Source organism: Hevea brasiliensis, chromosome 17, assembly GCF_030052815.1.
Source record: "Hevea brasiliensis isolate MT/VB/25A 57/8 chromosome 17, ASM3005281v1, whole genome shotgun sequence".
Classification (NCBI taxonomy): domain Eukaryota; kingdom Viridiplantae; phylum Streptophyta; class Magnoliopsida; order Malpighiales; family Euphorbiaceae; genus Hevea; species Hevea brasiliensis.
This window is the reverse complement of record NC_079509.1, coordinates 21,825,976-21,842,639: the sequence shown is the minus strand read 5'-3', so window position 1 is coordinate 21,842,639 and position 16,664 is coordinate 21,825,976. Positions and strand designations below refer to the sequence as shown.

Sequence of the window (16,664 nt, the reverse complement as noted above, 5' to 3'; positions counted from 1 at the left end):
CAGATGACAAAAAATTCAGTATTTTTATCCAAATTCTACGTTAATGAGATCGGTATAAATGAATTTTATATGGTTTTGGGAAAAAATTCATTTGTAATTCTAAATTATTAATTTTATGGAATTATTACACTTGGCCAAGATTGAGTACGCACTGGTAATTTGCTAATGGATGCATACTGTTAATGGTTTCAACTCGGTTAACTCGCAAAAATTTATAGCAGGGTTGATCTGATCAGATTTCTCGTTCCATCTAAAGATATTTAGGAAGGTATTATTTCATGAATGATCCGTGTATTTTTCATTAGATTCAGAAGCTTAAACTTTTAAAAGGTGCAAAGATTGCAACTGAACGCAGAACATTGTCTACTAATAATAATACATTTTATCACCTTAGTTAATTCAGTTGGTACTGACAAAGGTCCCTGGATGCAGTGCCCAACCTATTCATCTGAATCAAAATTTGATGGATATTCCATGTCAGTGGCCATAATAACCTGCTTATCTTCAGCTTTGTCTTTCTCTGCCTTAGTTTCCTTGGTATCTTTGGGAAGGACATTACAGTTGATGGTGTGCCAAACTGGTCTCTCTTCTTGGAACAATCTGCAGAGTCAGAAACAGATGCAATAAGTTATAAATAAACCAGTACAGTACAAAAAACAACATAAACACACTTATTTGGAGTGACTGAATTATAAACCAGCACATCACCCCCTATTTATATGCATTCCCCTCTTTTACTTGCTTTATCATGCGGTTTTGAGGAATCTACCGCAGAGAATGTTTCTGAACAAAGTTGTAACATTAAATCAAATGTAACAAGAAGTCCATACCTATTCAGGAAACAGGTGAAGAAACAGGTGTGTTTTTACCAAATTTATGATGAGAATATTTTCCAGACTGCACGTAAGCAATTTAATGACCACAGATTCTAATTCATATAAACATTTAGAGTATTAATCTTTATCTGGAAACTGCAATTTTCAGTGTTAAGATGATATAGGAGTTTTAACACTGTGCTTAAGAAGTTGAATTTCACAAACCAAAAGAAAAGTGTGGTAGTGGCACATTCCATGCATGGTCCTTTTGCGGCTGCTTTCTCTTCTTCTGTTTCCTAACACTTTTAAGGTGTTCAAATGCACCTTACCACTAAATTTTCACTATCATAAAAAGATTGGCTAGTTCTTTGGTCCAAGCAAGAAAGAAATTCACTCAACTACACCAATCAAATAGATGGCCCACAACCTGATATGAATTTACTTTGCAAAGAAGTTACAACTGGGACAGAGTGCCCTGCTGTTTTATTACAGGTAAAGATGCTTAAACATGCTTCTATGTTCTACTCTTAAACAACATTTGATAGTAAAGTCACAAAGATTTATCATGCCTTATCTAACATCAGTGGTTTTTACTTTTTATCTCTGGTGGAGGGACAGAGAGAGACACAGAGAGAGAGAGAGAGAAACTTACGGGTGCTTGCAAAGCATTGGACACTGTATTGTAAGGGCATACTTGCAAGTAGATAGCTCTGTGATAGAACTAATCATAGCTCTAGGCTCTGAGCATACGAACCTCACCTGCACATTAACATTGAGGGTAAAACAATACATATACAAATGTATATGTACACTTAGAAACAAAGAGAACTGAAAGGCCAAAAAAAAGCTATTCCTTTAGTCTATACCTCAGTTTCACGGGGCTGATTTGTAAGGTCACACATGGTTCCATTTGTGTATTGATGAGCATGATACCTGTACAGATACAAACTTCAAAAATGTGAAAATCTAGTTTTAAAATATTAGTTAATATCTTTTCTTCAAGTTTCTTTCTCAAAAAGAAAATTCTCCCAATTCATTAAATTTATTTCCATAAGCTCATAACACACAATCATACCTTTGAGATGCATCTTTTGAGCGAGGATCTTTCAAAGTAGAAACATCAGAGAGATTCTGGTTGTACGCAGCTGTTGCTTCTTCATCATAAACACCCAAAACAAATTCTTGAACCACCTGCAATGGCACAACAAGTATCTCATTGACATGGATACTTTTCCAAATTCTAATGATAGTAACAATTGACTGGTGCTATTGCCATCAGTGCTACTACAAAGACAGTGAACTTTGGACATATTTGACTATCCAATCAAATTAGAACTTTAGCAAATTAATCCATTGGCTATGATATCAAACATTCAAACTAATGAGAAGTGCATAAAATTTGCTCCACAAACATCAGCATGCTTCCACTGATAATACAAAGTAAGCATAATTGGAAGGCAACAACAAGAAAAATTAAAGTAAGCATAAGACAACTCTAAGATGCTTCAGTGAGTTACCTTATCATCTTCTAAATGAACTTGCCGCAGCTTCTTCTGATAGCAGAATTCATAAGACCACCAACCCTCTTGCTGCACAAGAATAAGTATGATAACAACGATTCATGACAGGGGAATTTGTTCAAGAAGTCATGCTAAAACAAATAAAGGAATTTACTAGCAAGGTAACCAACTCCAACCAAGAAATAAGGATTATACGTAGCAATTTTGCACAAAGAAGAGCATTATTTAAACAAAAGAAATGCTCAAGGTAGTTGTTTATACTAACTCTGATGAAACATCGATCTTTCAACACTTCAAGCAGCTCATCTGGTGTTTTCAATTTGACACGTTTCTCAGTTTCGACAATCATGCTGCTCACATTCAATTGATTAACAGGCTTTCCACTCTTGACTTTCTCCACCTTGGGCAAGTAACATAAATAATTCTGTCCATTCTTGTCAGGCATAACCACTGACTCCTGGTCATCATCCTGCAAAGTTGTTGGCATCCATGTTAACATTAAAAGAAAAGCTACACTTCTGCAGTTAACATCCAGAATACAATTTCCATGCATAAACTGGTAGGGAAAGTCAACCACAGGTTATAGTCGCAAGAAAGACCAAAGTGCTCACTAGGTTTTTGTGGCAACACAGTTTTCATCAAAAAGCCTCACTAGGCCCTGTGGAAGCCATAATGACTAAAAAATGAAAGTTAATATACTAACCTGAGCAGAGTAAAACCAAGGTAGTAAAGATTTCATACAAATTGAAACTTCAGTTATTCAAGACAAAATATAATTCAGTAATATGATAGGGTCTCAACAGCAACACAATCTGTAATGTTTGGAAATCATTCCTCATCTTACAAGATCCACCAAAGGATTTTTTTTTTTCAAGCCATAACTGCAATCTAATGTAATACTGTCCAAAAGTCCCATTCAGTATGCATAATGTAATACTGCCATCTAAGACCCATGATATGAATATTAGTAAGAAGTTTGAGAAATAGACATACAAACTTAATGAATAACAACGACTATAACAAAATCAGTCTCAGATTGAGATGATGCTGGTACAAACTCAGTTTTTATCATTTATAAAGCAAATGGAAAACTATAAACCAAAGCTTATTTACAGGATGAAAAGGTGAGTCTTCTGGATGGAATTCAATCTTATACTTTGGTTCACGAGAGCTGCGACTGAAGGAACCACCTGCCAATTGCAGAAGTTAGAGAAGTACAACTGAATAAAAAGACACAGAAGAAGAGAGCATGTCTTGAGGAAAAATGGTACAACTAGACAGTTTCTTAGCATGAATGTATAGATGGTTAAGTCGTATATAATGATCTGAATTAATTAACAAGCAAAACACAAAAATACATGAAAGTCTCTTCATGACTGATGACTGAAGGAGCATAACAAAGCAGGATTCAAAACCACTAAATTGTAACTACTGGCTTAATGCACCATCAGCTTCTGTGATGGCTACAGTACTGTTGACCCACTACAACATTTATCCTTATTGCCTTCTCAAGGACTCATATGTTGCACCAAGTTGTCTTGTCCCACTTTGTCTGAACCACGCAAATTGGATTAGAAAAATAATCACCTTGTATTTCCTAGTCACCCCTCCTGTGGTTTATGCACCAATAGTCCTGACTTCTATCATCAAAAGACAGAGCAGAACGATGGCCCAGCTTAATGGGATTGGCTTGCATGTCAATATGCACTGAGATATGAGATCAGTTACAATAGTTTTGAGCATGAATCCTAAACACCCCATCCCAAAAACCGAATTGCTAACAAACAAATTGAAAACAATAAAGAAGCCTCAGATCAGATTTGACCCAATGCAACTCTCTGGCCAAAATGTTAACATGAATTAAACCTTCTGTCCTTGTAAAACATACAAATTTGGATTAGAAATTTTTAAATGATAATGCTGATCATATAAACAATAAATGCTCTGCTATGCTAAAACACTAGGAATTGGTAGCACAGCAGCATCGAATTATGCTCTCCAAATGGCAACCAATTGTCTGTAGCCATATATACTATATTTCAAAATCTCCTAACACCTGACCTGACCTTGCTGTGGGAGTGGAGGGGGTGTATGACGGCTCGTCAGCAAATTACAAAATACTATTAACAGCTTCTATATTTTTTTCTGCAATACCTCTAATCTACTTTCCAATCTTTTCAAACCCAGTATAAGCTTTATTGAGTACATAATATGAAAACAACAAAGACAGACCACCAAACTCCTACAATAATAATTCGTTAAAAAATTCAACAAAAAATACCCTAAAGCAGAAAATAGAAGAGAACTACAAAACCCAGATAAAATCCACAGCTGTAGGACACCAACCCCCCAAACTTACACTGATTTAAAAAAATAAAAAATGCTAAAAATTAATAAAGAACTATCAACTTGATTATAAGACGTGAAAACAAAGACTTACCCACAGGACCTGGGAAGATCTGATCGGCTAAAACATGACTCCACAGAGTGTATACAACAAGAATTGACCATAAAAATCTCATCTTTCGTATTGTGTTGTTTTCTCTCTTATCTGGCTATAATAATCTATAAACCTTCAAAAAGGCACAAAAATTTTACAGCTTCCGGGTTTTGTGAGAAAGAAGAAACAGAGCGCCTCGCGCCTGTAACTCGGTTTTGTCAACAATGTCACCGCCACGCTGATTGACCAATGATGTATTGCCACGACACCCATGACTTGTTTGCCCTCCTGCACTGGAATACTGACGTGCGAAGTCAATTGCATGGGCTTGGAAAATCCAGCCCATATAGATTGGGCCTAAAAAAGCACCCAGACTTTTTAAAAGATAACCTTCAAAACTACAATGCAATTTTTTAAATAAAATAAAAAACTGACAATATTTTTGTAATGTTCAAAATATTAAAATAAATTATTTTCTTATATCATAATAATTATAGACAATAGTTTAATAATCAAATAAAAATATTCAAAAGCCTAGTGAATTATTTCACAAAATATATGTCAATGTCGTTTAAATTATTATTATTATAAATAATTAATTTCCATTAGTTTGACTTTAACCAATCAAACTAAACAAAACTTACAGTTTAATAGGTGTTAGCTTCAAATAATAACCTAACCGATAATTTAATTGATCGTTATAATATATTTCTTTAATGTATTATGTGTTTTTCTTTATGTATATATATATATATATAGTTTCATTGTTTTTAGATTCATTTGCGTTTAACTTTATCTAGCATTTTCTTTTTATTATATTTCACGTAATTCTTATTTTTGCATGTTATCAATCCCTCCTTAATTTCTCTCTTCTCGGCTCTTCTATCACTAAATCGCCTCTACTTTTTTCTGCACTTTTAGATTAAGGAAGAAATTTACGATTCAATACGCAGGATCTTGTAAAAAATTAGAGATCTCATAAAAAAGACATAATATCAGTGAAATATCCACAAAAATTATTAAATTTAAAATTATATTTTATTATTATTTTTAATAGATAAATTTATTTTAAATTTAATTAAAATCTATTTATTTATTTAAAAAAAATAGAATGTATAATAACTTATTAATATTATTATAAAATATATATTTTAAAATTAATTAAATAAATTCAAATGATAAATATGTAACATATAAAATTAAATTTGATTCCAAGTCAACATAAATATTATTTTTTTAATTTAAATGCGTCTGATATTTAATTATATATTGTTTAAATTCCGATTAAATCGGATTGAACCGAAAGTAACTACAACGTTATCATATGGGTTTGGCCCTTTCAAAATGACCGTCTTGGTTCTGCCGTTTTAAGGTTGCTTTGCTAGTGTTTTCGGGTACCGGCGCTTGTTGGAGGCCCACTATAAGTTAAGTTACTTGAGGTTAGGGGAGGGGCCACGGTCCGGTTTTGAACGAGAACTGAATTAGAATTGATTCGGTTAAAATCGGACTAAAACCTGTTAAATCGAAATTGACTTCAAATCGGACTGAAATCATTCTTCTGTGGTTTGGTTCAGATTCATATTTTTTAAAAACCGTGAATCGACGGTTCCGAACCGGATTGAATCGACAATTTCGAACCAGATTAAATCAGTGATTTAAATATAAAAAAATTTAATAAATATGTTACGTCACTCCTAATTCATTTATATATATCATTAATTCTCTACACAATTATTCTCTGCATTTTCTTCAAATCTTAATATTTTTTTAATTTTTCTCGAATTCTCAAAATAATTATTTTTTACACTCATTTTAATTTCTAACACTCTCTCAATTTTCCTACTTTATTATTTTATATACTTACTGAAATTTTTAATACTATCTTAATTACTTTGTTATTATTTTAAATCCTCAATAAAATTTCCAATACCCTCTATTTTAATTTTTTTTCTCTTTTATAATTTTTAATTATCAATTATTATATAATTTTTAAAAAAAGGCAAGTAATAGAACTAGAAATTTTTATTCCTCTAAATCCTAAAGAGATATATAGGCAAAATTAAGTTCATATACTTTTTGCTAATTTCTTTTAAAAAAATTAATTTCATCTCTAATTTTTTAATCAGGGTCAACTCTTTATTTATTAAATTTTTCTTAAAGATAAATTATTTTTTTTCTTTTTTTTTCTTATTTTATTTTGATTGAAAGATTTCTAAGAAAAATTAAAATATTTTTATAAATATAACTTAAATTTTGAATCAATAAAATTTTTCTCTAATTTTTTTTCTCTAAACTATCTTTAAACCATCCCTAAACCTCTTTTAAACCGTCCTCCAAATTATTTTGAACCGTTATTTTTCGAACCGCCCTTTAAACCGTTTTAAACTGGGGCTCAAATCGGAATTGGTGGTTTCGGAACCGTTTTTCAAATCGTCCCCTGACGATTTGATTCAGATTCATAATTTCATTGAACCCAAACCGATGATTCAGAAATCGTAACCGACGATTCCTAAACCGTGACCAGGTCACATGCTTGCCTTGGCCTGGCGTACAAAAATGTAAGGGTCCCGCTACCCCATCAGTTTGTCCACCGCTGGTTTTTGCCGCATAAAATTCCACCCTTCCATCGAAAAAGGGGTGAAGGTGATGGATCGGCACTCATCAATGTGGCCCTTTATTTATTATTAGCTTTGCCAACTTGCTTCCCCAAATTGGTGTTTTTTTTTTTTAGTTATTTCTTTCACCATTAATTATTAAAGGAATGAATCCCATGTTTGATCCCTCCTCAATTACTTCAAATTTTATTTAAAAATAGTTCCTAATAACTTATTATTCATTAATTATATTTTCATCTTATATTATAACTTGTAAAAATTTAAACTTTTTTTTAAATAATGATATAATCCAACTGAAAATTTAAAAAAAAAAATAAAAGAAAACATTTATGTGTATATAATACTATATATTTCATATAGTTACACAAATTCTTGCTAATGAATTATATTTCATATGGTGATGTAAAAATTTCATTTTAATCTTAATTATGTAACTTTAATTAATAAATTATTGATGAGGGTGTTTTATGATGGTATAATGTTTATTAAACCTTTCTCAAAGATTGATCCAGCGAAAAGATCAAATCGATGGATCATTAACTCAGTTAGTGAGTGATCCAATCACAGAGGAGATCGATACATATATATATATTTTTTTTTTAATTTTGTCAAATAATTCTATAATTTTTTTTCATCGAAGGAAATAACAGCTAATTTTTAATTGATTGAATTTTTTTATTTTGATTTAGCAAATTGAATCCACTCAATTTTGTTAGGGGTGAAATCTTTAAGGATTTAACTCATTTAAAAGCTTGAATCTAGAGGATGAAGTTGAGACATTGATTTAAAATAAAATAAATCGTTAGTGGATTCAATTCCAAACTTCTAATGGATTTGAGGAGTGAATTCAAATTTGCTCAGTACTTGATTTTTGAAAAATTAGTGAGAATTTAGAGGATGGATGGCTAACCTTCATATAGGTTGCTCCTTTAGTAGCTAAAAGTTTAATTGGTTAAATGTTAAAATTGTCTTAAATTAATTAATTTTTGTATTAAGTTGTAAAAAAATTAAAGGAATTTTTTGTGTTAAAATTATATAAAGCGCAATAATTCGGGATTTTTATTTATGATAGTAGAAACCATTTTTATTAGTTAGAGATAAAAACAAAGTAGGTTTGATGATTAAGAATGGAAAGGGATAAACACCAACATATTATGAAATAATACAATGATATATATTAATAAATATTAGGTGCGATAATTCCACTCTAAGGGAAATTTAGATTCAATATTTGAAAGATGCATCGTTAAGAGGGATAGTCATAAATTTTTAAAAAATTAGTCTTATGGACCGTAAAACAAATATAGAGATATCTTAGTAAATCTAAAAAAAAATAAATAGTAGTGCTATATGGATCAAGTTAATCCACATAAAATGTGGATCAATGGAGAAATTTCTATAATTTCAAACTAAAAACTTTTATACTTTTACATTATTACCCTTCTATAGATTTTCCAAAGAGAATGTGTAAAATTTAAAATTTAAATTTCAAATTCTCCATTTATATTAATTTTAAAAGCATTACAAGTTTCAAAAAATAAATTATAACTTATAATAAAAATTACTAATTTTTATACACATGCTAAAGAATTATGTTTTGCCACAATTAAAAAAGCTTTAAATTTTATTACCTTAATCTTGGTAATGTGTCATTAGGTGTTAAATATATACTCATAAATTATTATATAAGTATTATTTAATTTATCTTATATAGAATATATATATCATTAGGCTTTAAATACTATATAGTATACTTATTATATATTCATAAAGTAAATTTTATTAATATTAACAATGTGTAATTAGGTGTTAAAAATATACTTATAGATTATTATATAAGAATTATTTTATCTTATATGTGTATTATTATGTTTTAAATATTATAGATTATTATATAAGAATTATTTTATTTTATGTGTATTATTATGTTTTAAATATTATATATTATATATTTACATATACTCACAATATAAACCTTATTAATTTAAGTAATGTGTTGTTAGGTGTTAAAAATATATATATACTCATTATTTTTTAAAATTGAATATATTATATATTTTTAAAATACTACATAAAACTTAATTACACACTCATGAAATGTTATGTAGGCCTTAATTATTTTGTCATTATATTATTATTATTTTTTAAATCATATATGTTATATACTTTAAATATTACATAAAACTTAATTACACACTCATAAAATACTATGTAAATCTTAATTATCTTATCAATACGTCATTAGGTTCCATACATGACATATTATATACTTATAAAATACTATATAAAAATTAATTCCTCTTATCAATATTTCATTATAGTTTAAATTAGTTATATTGTATACTTATGAGTAAGCCTATAAGTTTTAATTATTTTATCAATATATCATCATTTATTAAATATGATGTATTATATACTTTTATATAATTCTAAGTTACACACTCATAAAATATTATGTAACCTTAATTATCTTATCAATATTTCATTATAGTTTAAATTATATAGATTATAAATATTTAAAATCCTGTGTAAGACTTAAATTACATACTCATAAAATACTATATAAGCTTTAATCATTTATGATAGCTATGGATCGAGTATTCGTGGGTACTCAATCCAACCGAATCGTAATAAAATGCGTTTGGGCAATATATAATTGAATTTTGGACGGGTTCAGGTTTGAGTTAATAATACCCATGATGAGTACAGATTAATTTGGATTTTGTGTATTGAGTATTCGTTTCCTAAACACGTTTGTATAAATAACAAATTAAATATAATATATTTTTTATAATAATTTTTATGCATTTTATTTTAAAAAATAGAATTTAATTATTTTATGGAATTATTAAATTTTAAAATATAAATTATTAATAAAAATATTTTTATGTAGATTATGAATTAAAAAATATAAAATTAAATGTGATTGGGTATTTTTTGGGTCATAATAATCGGGTTTGGGACAGATTATGGTAATCTAGAATAAATTTTAATTAGATTTGGGATTAGGAATATTAATTAGATTCAGGTTTGGATAAAATGATTTTCGTGAGTATCTTATCCGTTGTCATCCTTATTAATTATCTTATCAATGTATCATTAAGTTTCATATTTTATATATTATATACTTACAAAATATTGTATAAGACTTATATAGAATATATTATATATTCATAAGTACTATATGATAGGTCTCAGTCAGAGCTTCAATTTGGTATTCTACTTCTGGGTGAGAATAGGACCACAGTTCTATTCTGGAAAATAGCCTCCTTTCTCATTCATGATGAACCAGAATTAAATACACAAGAAATGCAACAATCATCCCTACTTCCTTGCACATGATCTTGAGGAGTGGGTTGAAAACAAATAACTACTCCTATTTCTACATACATGATCCTGAAAAATAGAACCACAACTAGAAATAGACAAATAAACAAATAACTAACAGCAAGCTTTTCTCCACTTGACCACGATAGCCACTTAATCAGCATACTTAAGGTTTCTCTTGGGCACACGTGTGGAGCGACATGGTGCATCAATACCCCCCCCCCCCTGTGGCAGCAACCTTGTCCTCAAGGTTGAGAACCGAAAAGCGATCCTTGATAAGTTGTGAATCTTCCCATGTGGCATCTTCAGCAGGTAATTTCTTCCACTTGATAAGATCTTGTGCTACAAACTTTGATCCACGTTTGACCATCTAATATCCAGTATGGCTTCAGGTTCCACCATCACAACGCCATCCTCATCCATAGGTGGAAGGTCTAAACTTGTTGCAATTGTGGCACCTATTTTTTTCTTAAGGAAAGAAACATGGAACACTGGATGGATGCGAGAACCTTGTGGTAGCTGGAGTTTGTAAGCTACGTTTCCAATTTTCTCTAGGATTGGATAAGGACCATAAAATCGACTTGCAAGTTTCTGATAGGCCCGCTTAAAGACTGAATGCTGATGGTAAGGATGCAATTTAAGAAACACCAGATCACCCACCTGATATTCAACATCACGCCTTCTAGAATCAGCTTGCTATTTCATGCGATTATTTACTACATGAAGATTGATTTTAAGTTGTCGCAACAATGCATCCCTTGCTACCAAATACTGATCCACTTCATGGACGGAACATAGACCTTCATTGTAGTTAGGAATGGTGGGGGGAAGTCTGCCATAGAGTGCTTGGAAAGGTGTCATACCAATGGAGGCATGGTAGGTGGTGTTGTACCAGAATTCAGCCCATGGGAGGAAAGAATGCCATTTGCGAGGATGTTGATACACGAAGCTCCGCAAATATTGTTCAATGCATTTGTTCACCACTTTCGTTTGGGCGTCTGTTTGCGGATGATAGGCGGAGCTCATCTTAAGTTGGGTGCCTGACATTTTGAAGAATTCTTACCAAAATCGACTAACAAAAATTGGATCTCTATCAGTAATAATCGATTTAGGCATGCCATAAAGCTTCACAACAGATTCAATGAATTTTCCAGCCACCAATTTTACTGTATAAGGATGCGCCAAAGCCACAAAATGGGCAGATTTGCTTAACTATCAACGACAACCAATACTGAGTTCATACCATGCGAAGCAGGCAGGCCATCAATGAAGTCCATGGTAACATCATCCCAAACTTGACATGGAATGGGTAATGGTTGAAGAAGGCCAGCTGGTGCTAAAGTCTCCAACTTAGTGCCTTGACACACTTCACATGAAGCAACATGATCTTTGACAGACCGATGCATGGAAGGCCAATAGAACTATTGTGCCAATCTCTTATAAATGCGCAGGACCCCAGAATGGCCTCCAATTGGTGAGTCATGGAACTCTTTCAAAAGTTGGTGAATGATAGGAGATTGAGGAGGCACCACCACTCTATTTTATTACACAATAAACCATTATGCCAGCTGTAAGGTTGTCCAGGACCATGAATAGCTTGTTGTCCAATTCGTTACATGTATGGATTGTGGAGTGCCTCTTTTTTTATGTCATCCCATAATGAAGTGTGAGAGACATAAAGTGCTTCAAGGCATGGGCTCCCCGCTGCCCGAGAAAGTGCATCCGCAGCATTGTTCTCACGTTCAGGTTTGTACCTGATTTCATACTCATACCCAACCAATTTTGCCACCCATTTCTGCTGTTTCGGAGTGACAATTCGTTGTTCCAAAAGATGCTTAAGGTTGCATTGATCAGTATGAATATAAAATTTTCTTCTAAGCAAATAAAGCCTCCAAGTGAGAACTGCATGAACAATAGCAAGCATTTCTTTAGCATAAACAGACCAAGACTTCTTAGCAACACCCAAAGCCTGACTCATGAATGCAATAGGTTGGCCGTGCTGGGTTAATACGGCACCAATACCATCACCGGAAGCATCAGATTCAATGATAAATGGTTCATTGAAATTAGGCATGGCAAGAGTTGGTGTTGTGGTCATGGCTGTCTTGAGGGCAGCAAAAGTAATTTCTGCTTCTTCAGTCCACCGGAATTGACCATTCTTCAAGAGATTGGTGAGTGGGCAGGCAATAAGGCCATAGTTGCGAACAAATTTCCTGTAGTAACCTGTAAAGCCTAAAAATCAGTGCAATTCAGAAATATTAGTAGGCGTAGGCCAATTCACCATAGATTGAATTTTCTGCCGATCCACTTTAACACCATCAGGAGTAACAATATGACCCAAATATTTAAGTTCTTGCAACCCAAAGGCACATTTTGTTAATTTCACAAAAAAATAGGTGCTGCCGTAAGATATCAAAAGCTGTTTTAACATGTTCAAGATGCAAAGTCCAATTGGGGCTATATATTAAGATATCATAAAAAAAAACTAGGATGAATTTACGGAGGTGAGGGCGAAAGATAGAGTTCATAAGAGCCTGAAATGTAGAAGGGGCATTGCAAAGGCCGAAGGGCATAACCAGATACTCATAATGACCATTGTGGGTACGAAAGGCAGTTTTATGTATATCAGAAGGATGAACTCGTACCTAGTGATATCTAGCCCTTAAATCAAGTTTAGTGAAGTAGATAGCTCCATGGAGTTCGTCAAGCATGTCTTCCACAGTGGGAATAGGAAATCTATCTTTTATAGTAACAGCATTAAGCGCTCTATAATCAGTACAGAAATGCCATGACCCATCCTTTTTTTTTACTAACAAAACAGGAGATGAAAAAGGACTCGTGCTAGGTCTGATTAGCCCCGAATTTAACATATTTTGAACTTGTTTTTCAATTTCAGCTTTTTGAAAATAGGCATACCTGTAAGGTCGAACATTGATAGGTTCTATACCTTCCTTCAAAGTAATCTGATGATCGATTGCTCTCTATGGTGGAAGTTGTGACACGTTCGAAAAGAGGTCTTTATAACATTCCAGTAATGCAGACATATCAGGGTTCGTATGGGTTGACATTGAAATTTCGGTGGCTTGGAGACAAACAACAATTATGGAACTGCTTTGTCGTACATCTTTAGAGATGGTGTACATCGACACTGAGTGAATTAGTGGTGCGCTTTCCCCTTGTAATCGACAATTACGATTATTCCACTGGAATTCCATGGTCAGTTGTTTCCAATTGCAGGTCACTGTCCCCAATTGTGAAAGCCATTGAATCCCTAAAACCACATCCAACCCCATTAAAGGCAAAGCATAAAATGTGAGAACAAAGGGAATACCTTGGAGGAGAATTTTGACATCATTGAATCGCCCTTGACATTTCAATGTCTTCCCATTAGCCACTTTAACATCAAAGGCTGCTGTGGGGGTGACAGTTAATTGAAGAATATTGACGATTCTTTCACTGATAAAGTTGTGCATAAACCCGCTATCAATCAGGACTACTAGCTCATAAGCACCAATTTTTGCTAAGACCCACATAGTATTCTGAGCGCTCCACCCACTAATTGCATGCAGTGATATTTCTGGTTGGTCTGGTAATGAATTTTCCGCATCCTCTTCCTCTTCATATCCTTCTAACAATAGCAATTGAGAGACCTTACATTGATGTCCAGGGGAAAATTTCTCATCGCAAATAAAACACAGCCCTTGAGCTCTCTGTTTTTGCATCTCCTCCCATGACAGCCGTTTGAAAGTGGTTGCAAATCTTGTTTTTGCCAAAGGAGTGGAGTAAGTAATGTTTCGACCTCCCATTCTTGTAGATTTCTGGTGGCAATGCAGTTGTTCGTCCTTCATCAGTGCAAGACCAATCGCCTACTTCAAAGTCTTAGGTTTAAACATCCTTATGCCTTCAGCCACCTCTGGTTTAAGACCACCTATGAATGTGCCGATGAGAGCTTTTTGAGACCACCCATGGACTCTATTCCCCAGCCTTTCAAATTTCTGCTGGTACTCACATAGAGAGCCCATTTGCTTTATTTTGGATAAGGCTTTATCAAAATCTTCACAATCAGTTGGCCCAAATCTGGCCCAAAGTTCTTCCTAAAACAACTTCCACGTTAACTCTTGTTAGTCTTCCTAGAAACTGTGACGAAGCCATTGCCACCACTGATTAGCTTCTCCTTCAAGATGAAAAGAGGCCAATGGTATTTTTTGTGATTCCATGGTGTTTTGGTATTCAAAGATTGATCGACCTTGGCAAACCATTCGGTTGGATCTCCTCCTGAGAATCGGGGAAACTCCAGCTTAGCAAATTTAGAGAAGAATAATTGTCGTCCCCCTTCTGAATGAGATTGCGACACGTTGCCAGCTGATTGAATGACTGGTAACGCTAATTGGGTTGTAGATTCAGAAAGTGAAGGGTTAGGCATTACTCGGTTGGAGAGCATTAAATCAAACATCCTATTGACAGCTACTTCTAACTGATGCAGCTTGTCATTCAAACCTCTTTCTATTCGAGTGAAATCGTTTTGAAGTCCACCAAGACCAGACTCCAGGTTTTCAATGCATTCTTTGTTGGTAGTCATAACTCTGATACCAATGATAGGTCCCAGTCAGAGCTTCAATTTGGTATTCTGCTTTGGGTGAGAATAGGACCACAGTTCTGTTCTAGAAAATAGCCTCCTTTCTCATTCATGATGAGCTAGAATTAAATACAAAAGAAATGCAACAATCATCCCTACTTTCTCGCACATGATCTTGAGGAGTGGGTTGAAAACAAATAACTACTCCTATTTCTACATACATGATCCTGAAAAATAGAACCACAACTAGAAACAGACAAATAAGCAAATAATTAACAGCAAGCTTTTCTCCACTTGACCACGATAGCCACTTAATCAGCATACTTAAGGTTTCTCTTGGGCACACGTGTGGAACGACATGGTGCATCACTATATACGCCACACATATATATATATATCCTTAATTTTTGATTTAATGTTAAAATTAAGTATAATTATATCATTTTAATGTATAAATTAGTCAATATTATACTTAAATTTTTTATATATAATTGAAGTATGAAAACATATTATTCTCTTGGTTACTCTAGCATATTCAAGTTTTTACTGGTGAAGGATAGAGAAAATAATCTTTAGATATATTAGAAGAAAATAGATGAATGTTTTTATTCAAGGTGTGCTCTCTTCAATGTGTGCAAAGAAAAAAGTGTAGAAGAAAGTTAAGGTTCAACTTTTTATTCACAACAATTCATTTAAGAGATAGAGGAAATGAAAACATAATAATAATTTTTTTTCTCCAAAAACCAAAAATAATAAAAGAAAATGGAGGAAAAGTGTAAAAAGAGAGGAGAGATTGCAATGGAGAGAAAAACCTCTTACTTTGCCTCCAAAACTAGTTAAGAGTATTGAGGATATTTCATATTATTAAGAAACTTTTGATATCTATTAATTGTAGACCAACTTGATTCAATAACATTTTCTGAAAAAATAATACAATGATATATAAGAATTGGCAAACTTGATGATTAAGACAAAGATTAGCATCTTTTGCAAACCTATTAAAGCATATTGCAATCACAAGCCACTTGCACAACTCTCTCCATTATTAGCATCTTGAAGTTGTTGTGCATGGCAATGAATTTGTTATTATTATTGTAATCATTATTCTTTGAGTTCTTAAAGTCTTTTATTATTATTCTAAAAGGTAATTTATTCAAATGCTCATAATTAAAAACAACAATGAGGTCGTTTGGTTTTTTGTGTTATTCTATTGTCTTGGAGGTTTACTTAATCTTTCATACTATAAGATAAAAAAATTAATTAAAAAAACTTAATTACTAACCCAATAATTAAGAATTATTTAAATAAACATTAAAATATTAATACACATATATCTCCTGTAAACCTCAACAATCAAAAACTGAAAATAAA

At 32.5% G+C, this 16,664-nt stretch overlaps 1 protein-coding gene across 1 annotated transcript; it reads right to left on the bottom strand.

Annotated features, from left to right (window-relative positions):
• Positions 1–271: 271 nt before the first annotated feature.
• LOC110642654 (protein OS-9 homolog) lies at positions 272–4,990 on the bottom strand. Its single transcript, XM_021794760.2, has 8 exons — positions 4,776–4,990; positions 3,449–3,525; positions 2,601–2,804; positions 2,333–2,404; positions 1,891–2,006; positions 1,682–1,748; positions 1,468–1,574; positions 272–600 (listed from the first exon to the last, which is right to left on the bottom strand). Exons 1-8 carry the CDS (start codon positions 4,855–4,857, stop codon positions 441–443), a joined length of 885 nt encoding a protein of 294 aa, XP_021650452.1. The 5' UTR covers positions 4,858–4,990; the 3' UTR covers positions 272–440.
• Between the last annotated feature and the right edge of the window lie 11,674 nt (positions 4,991–16,664).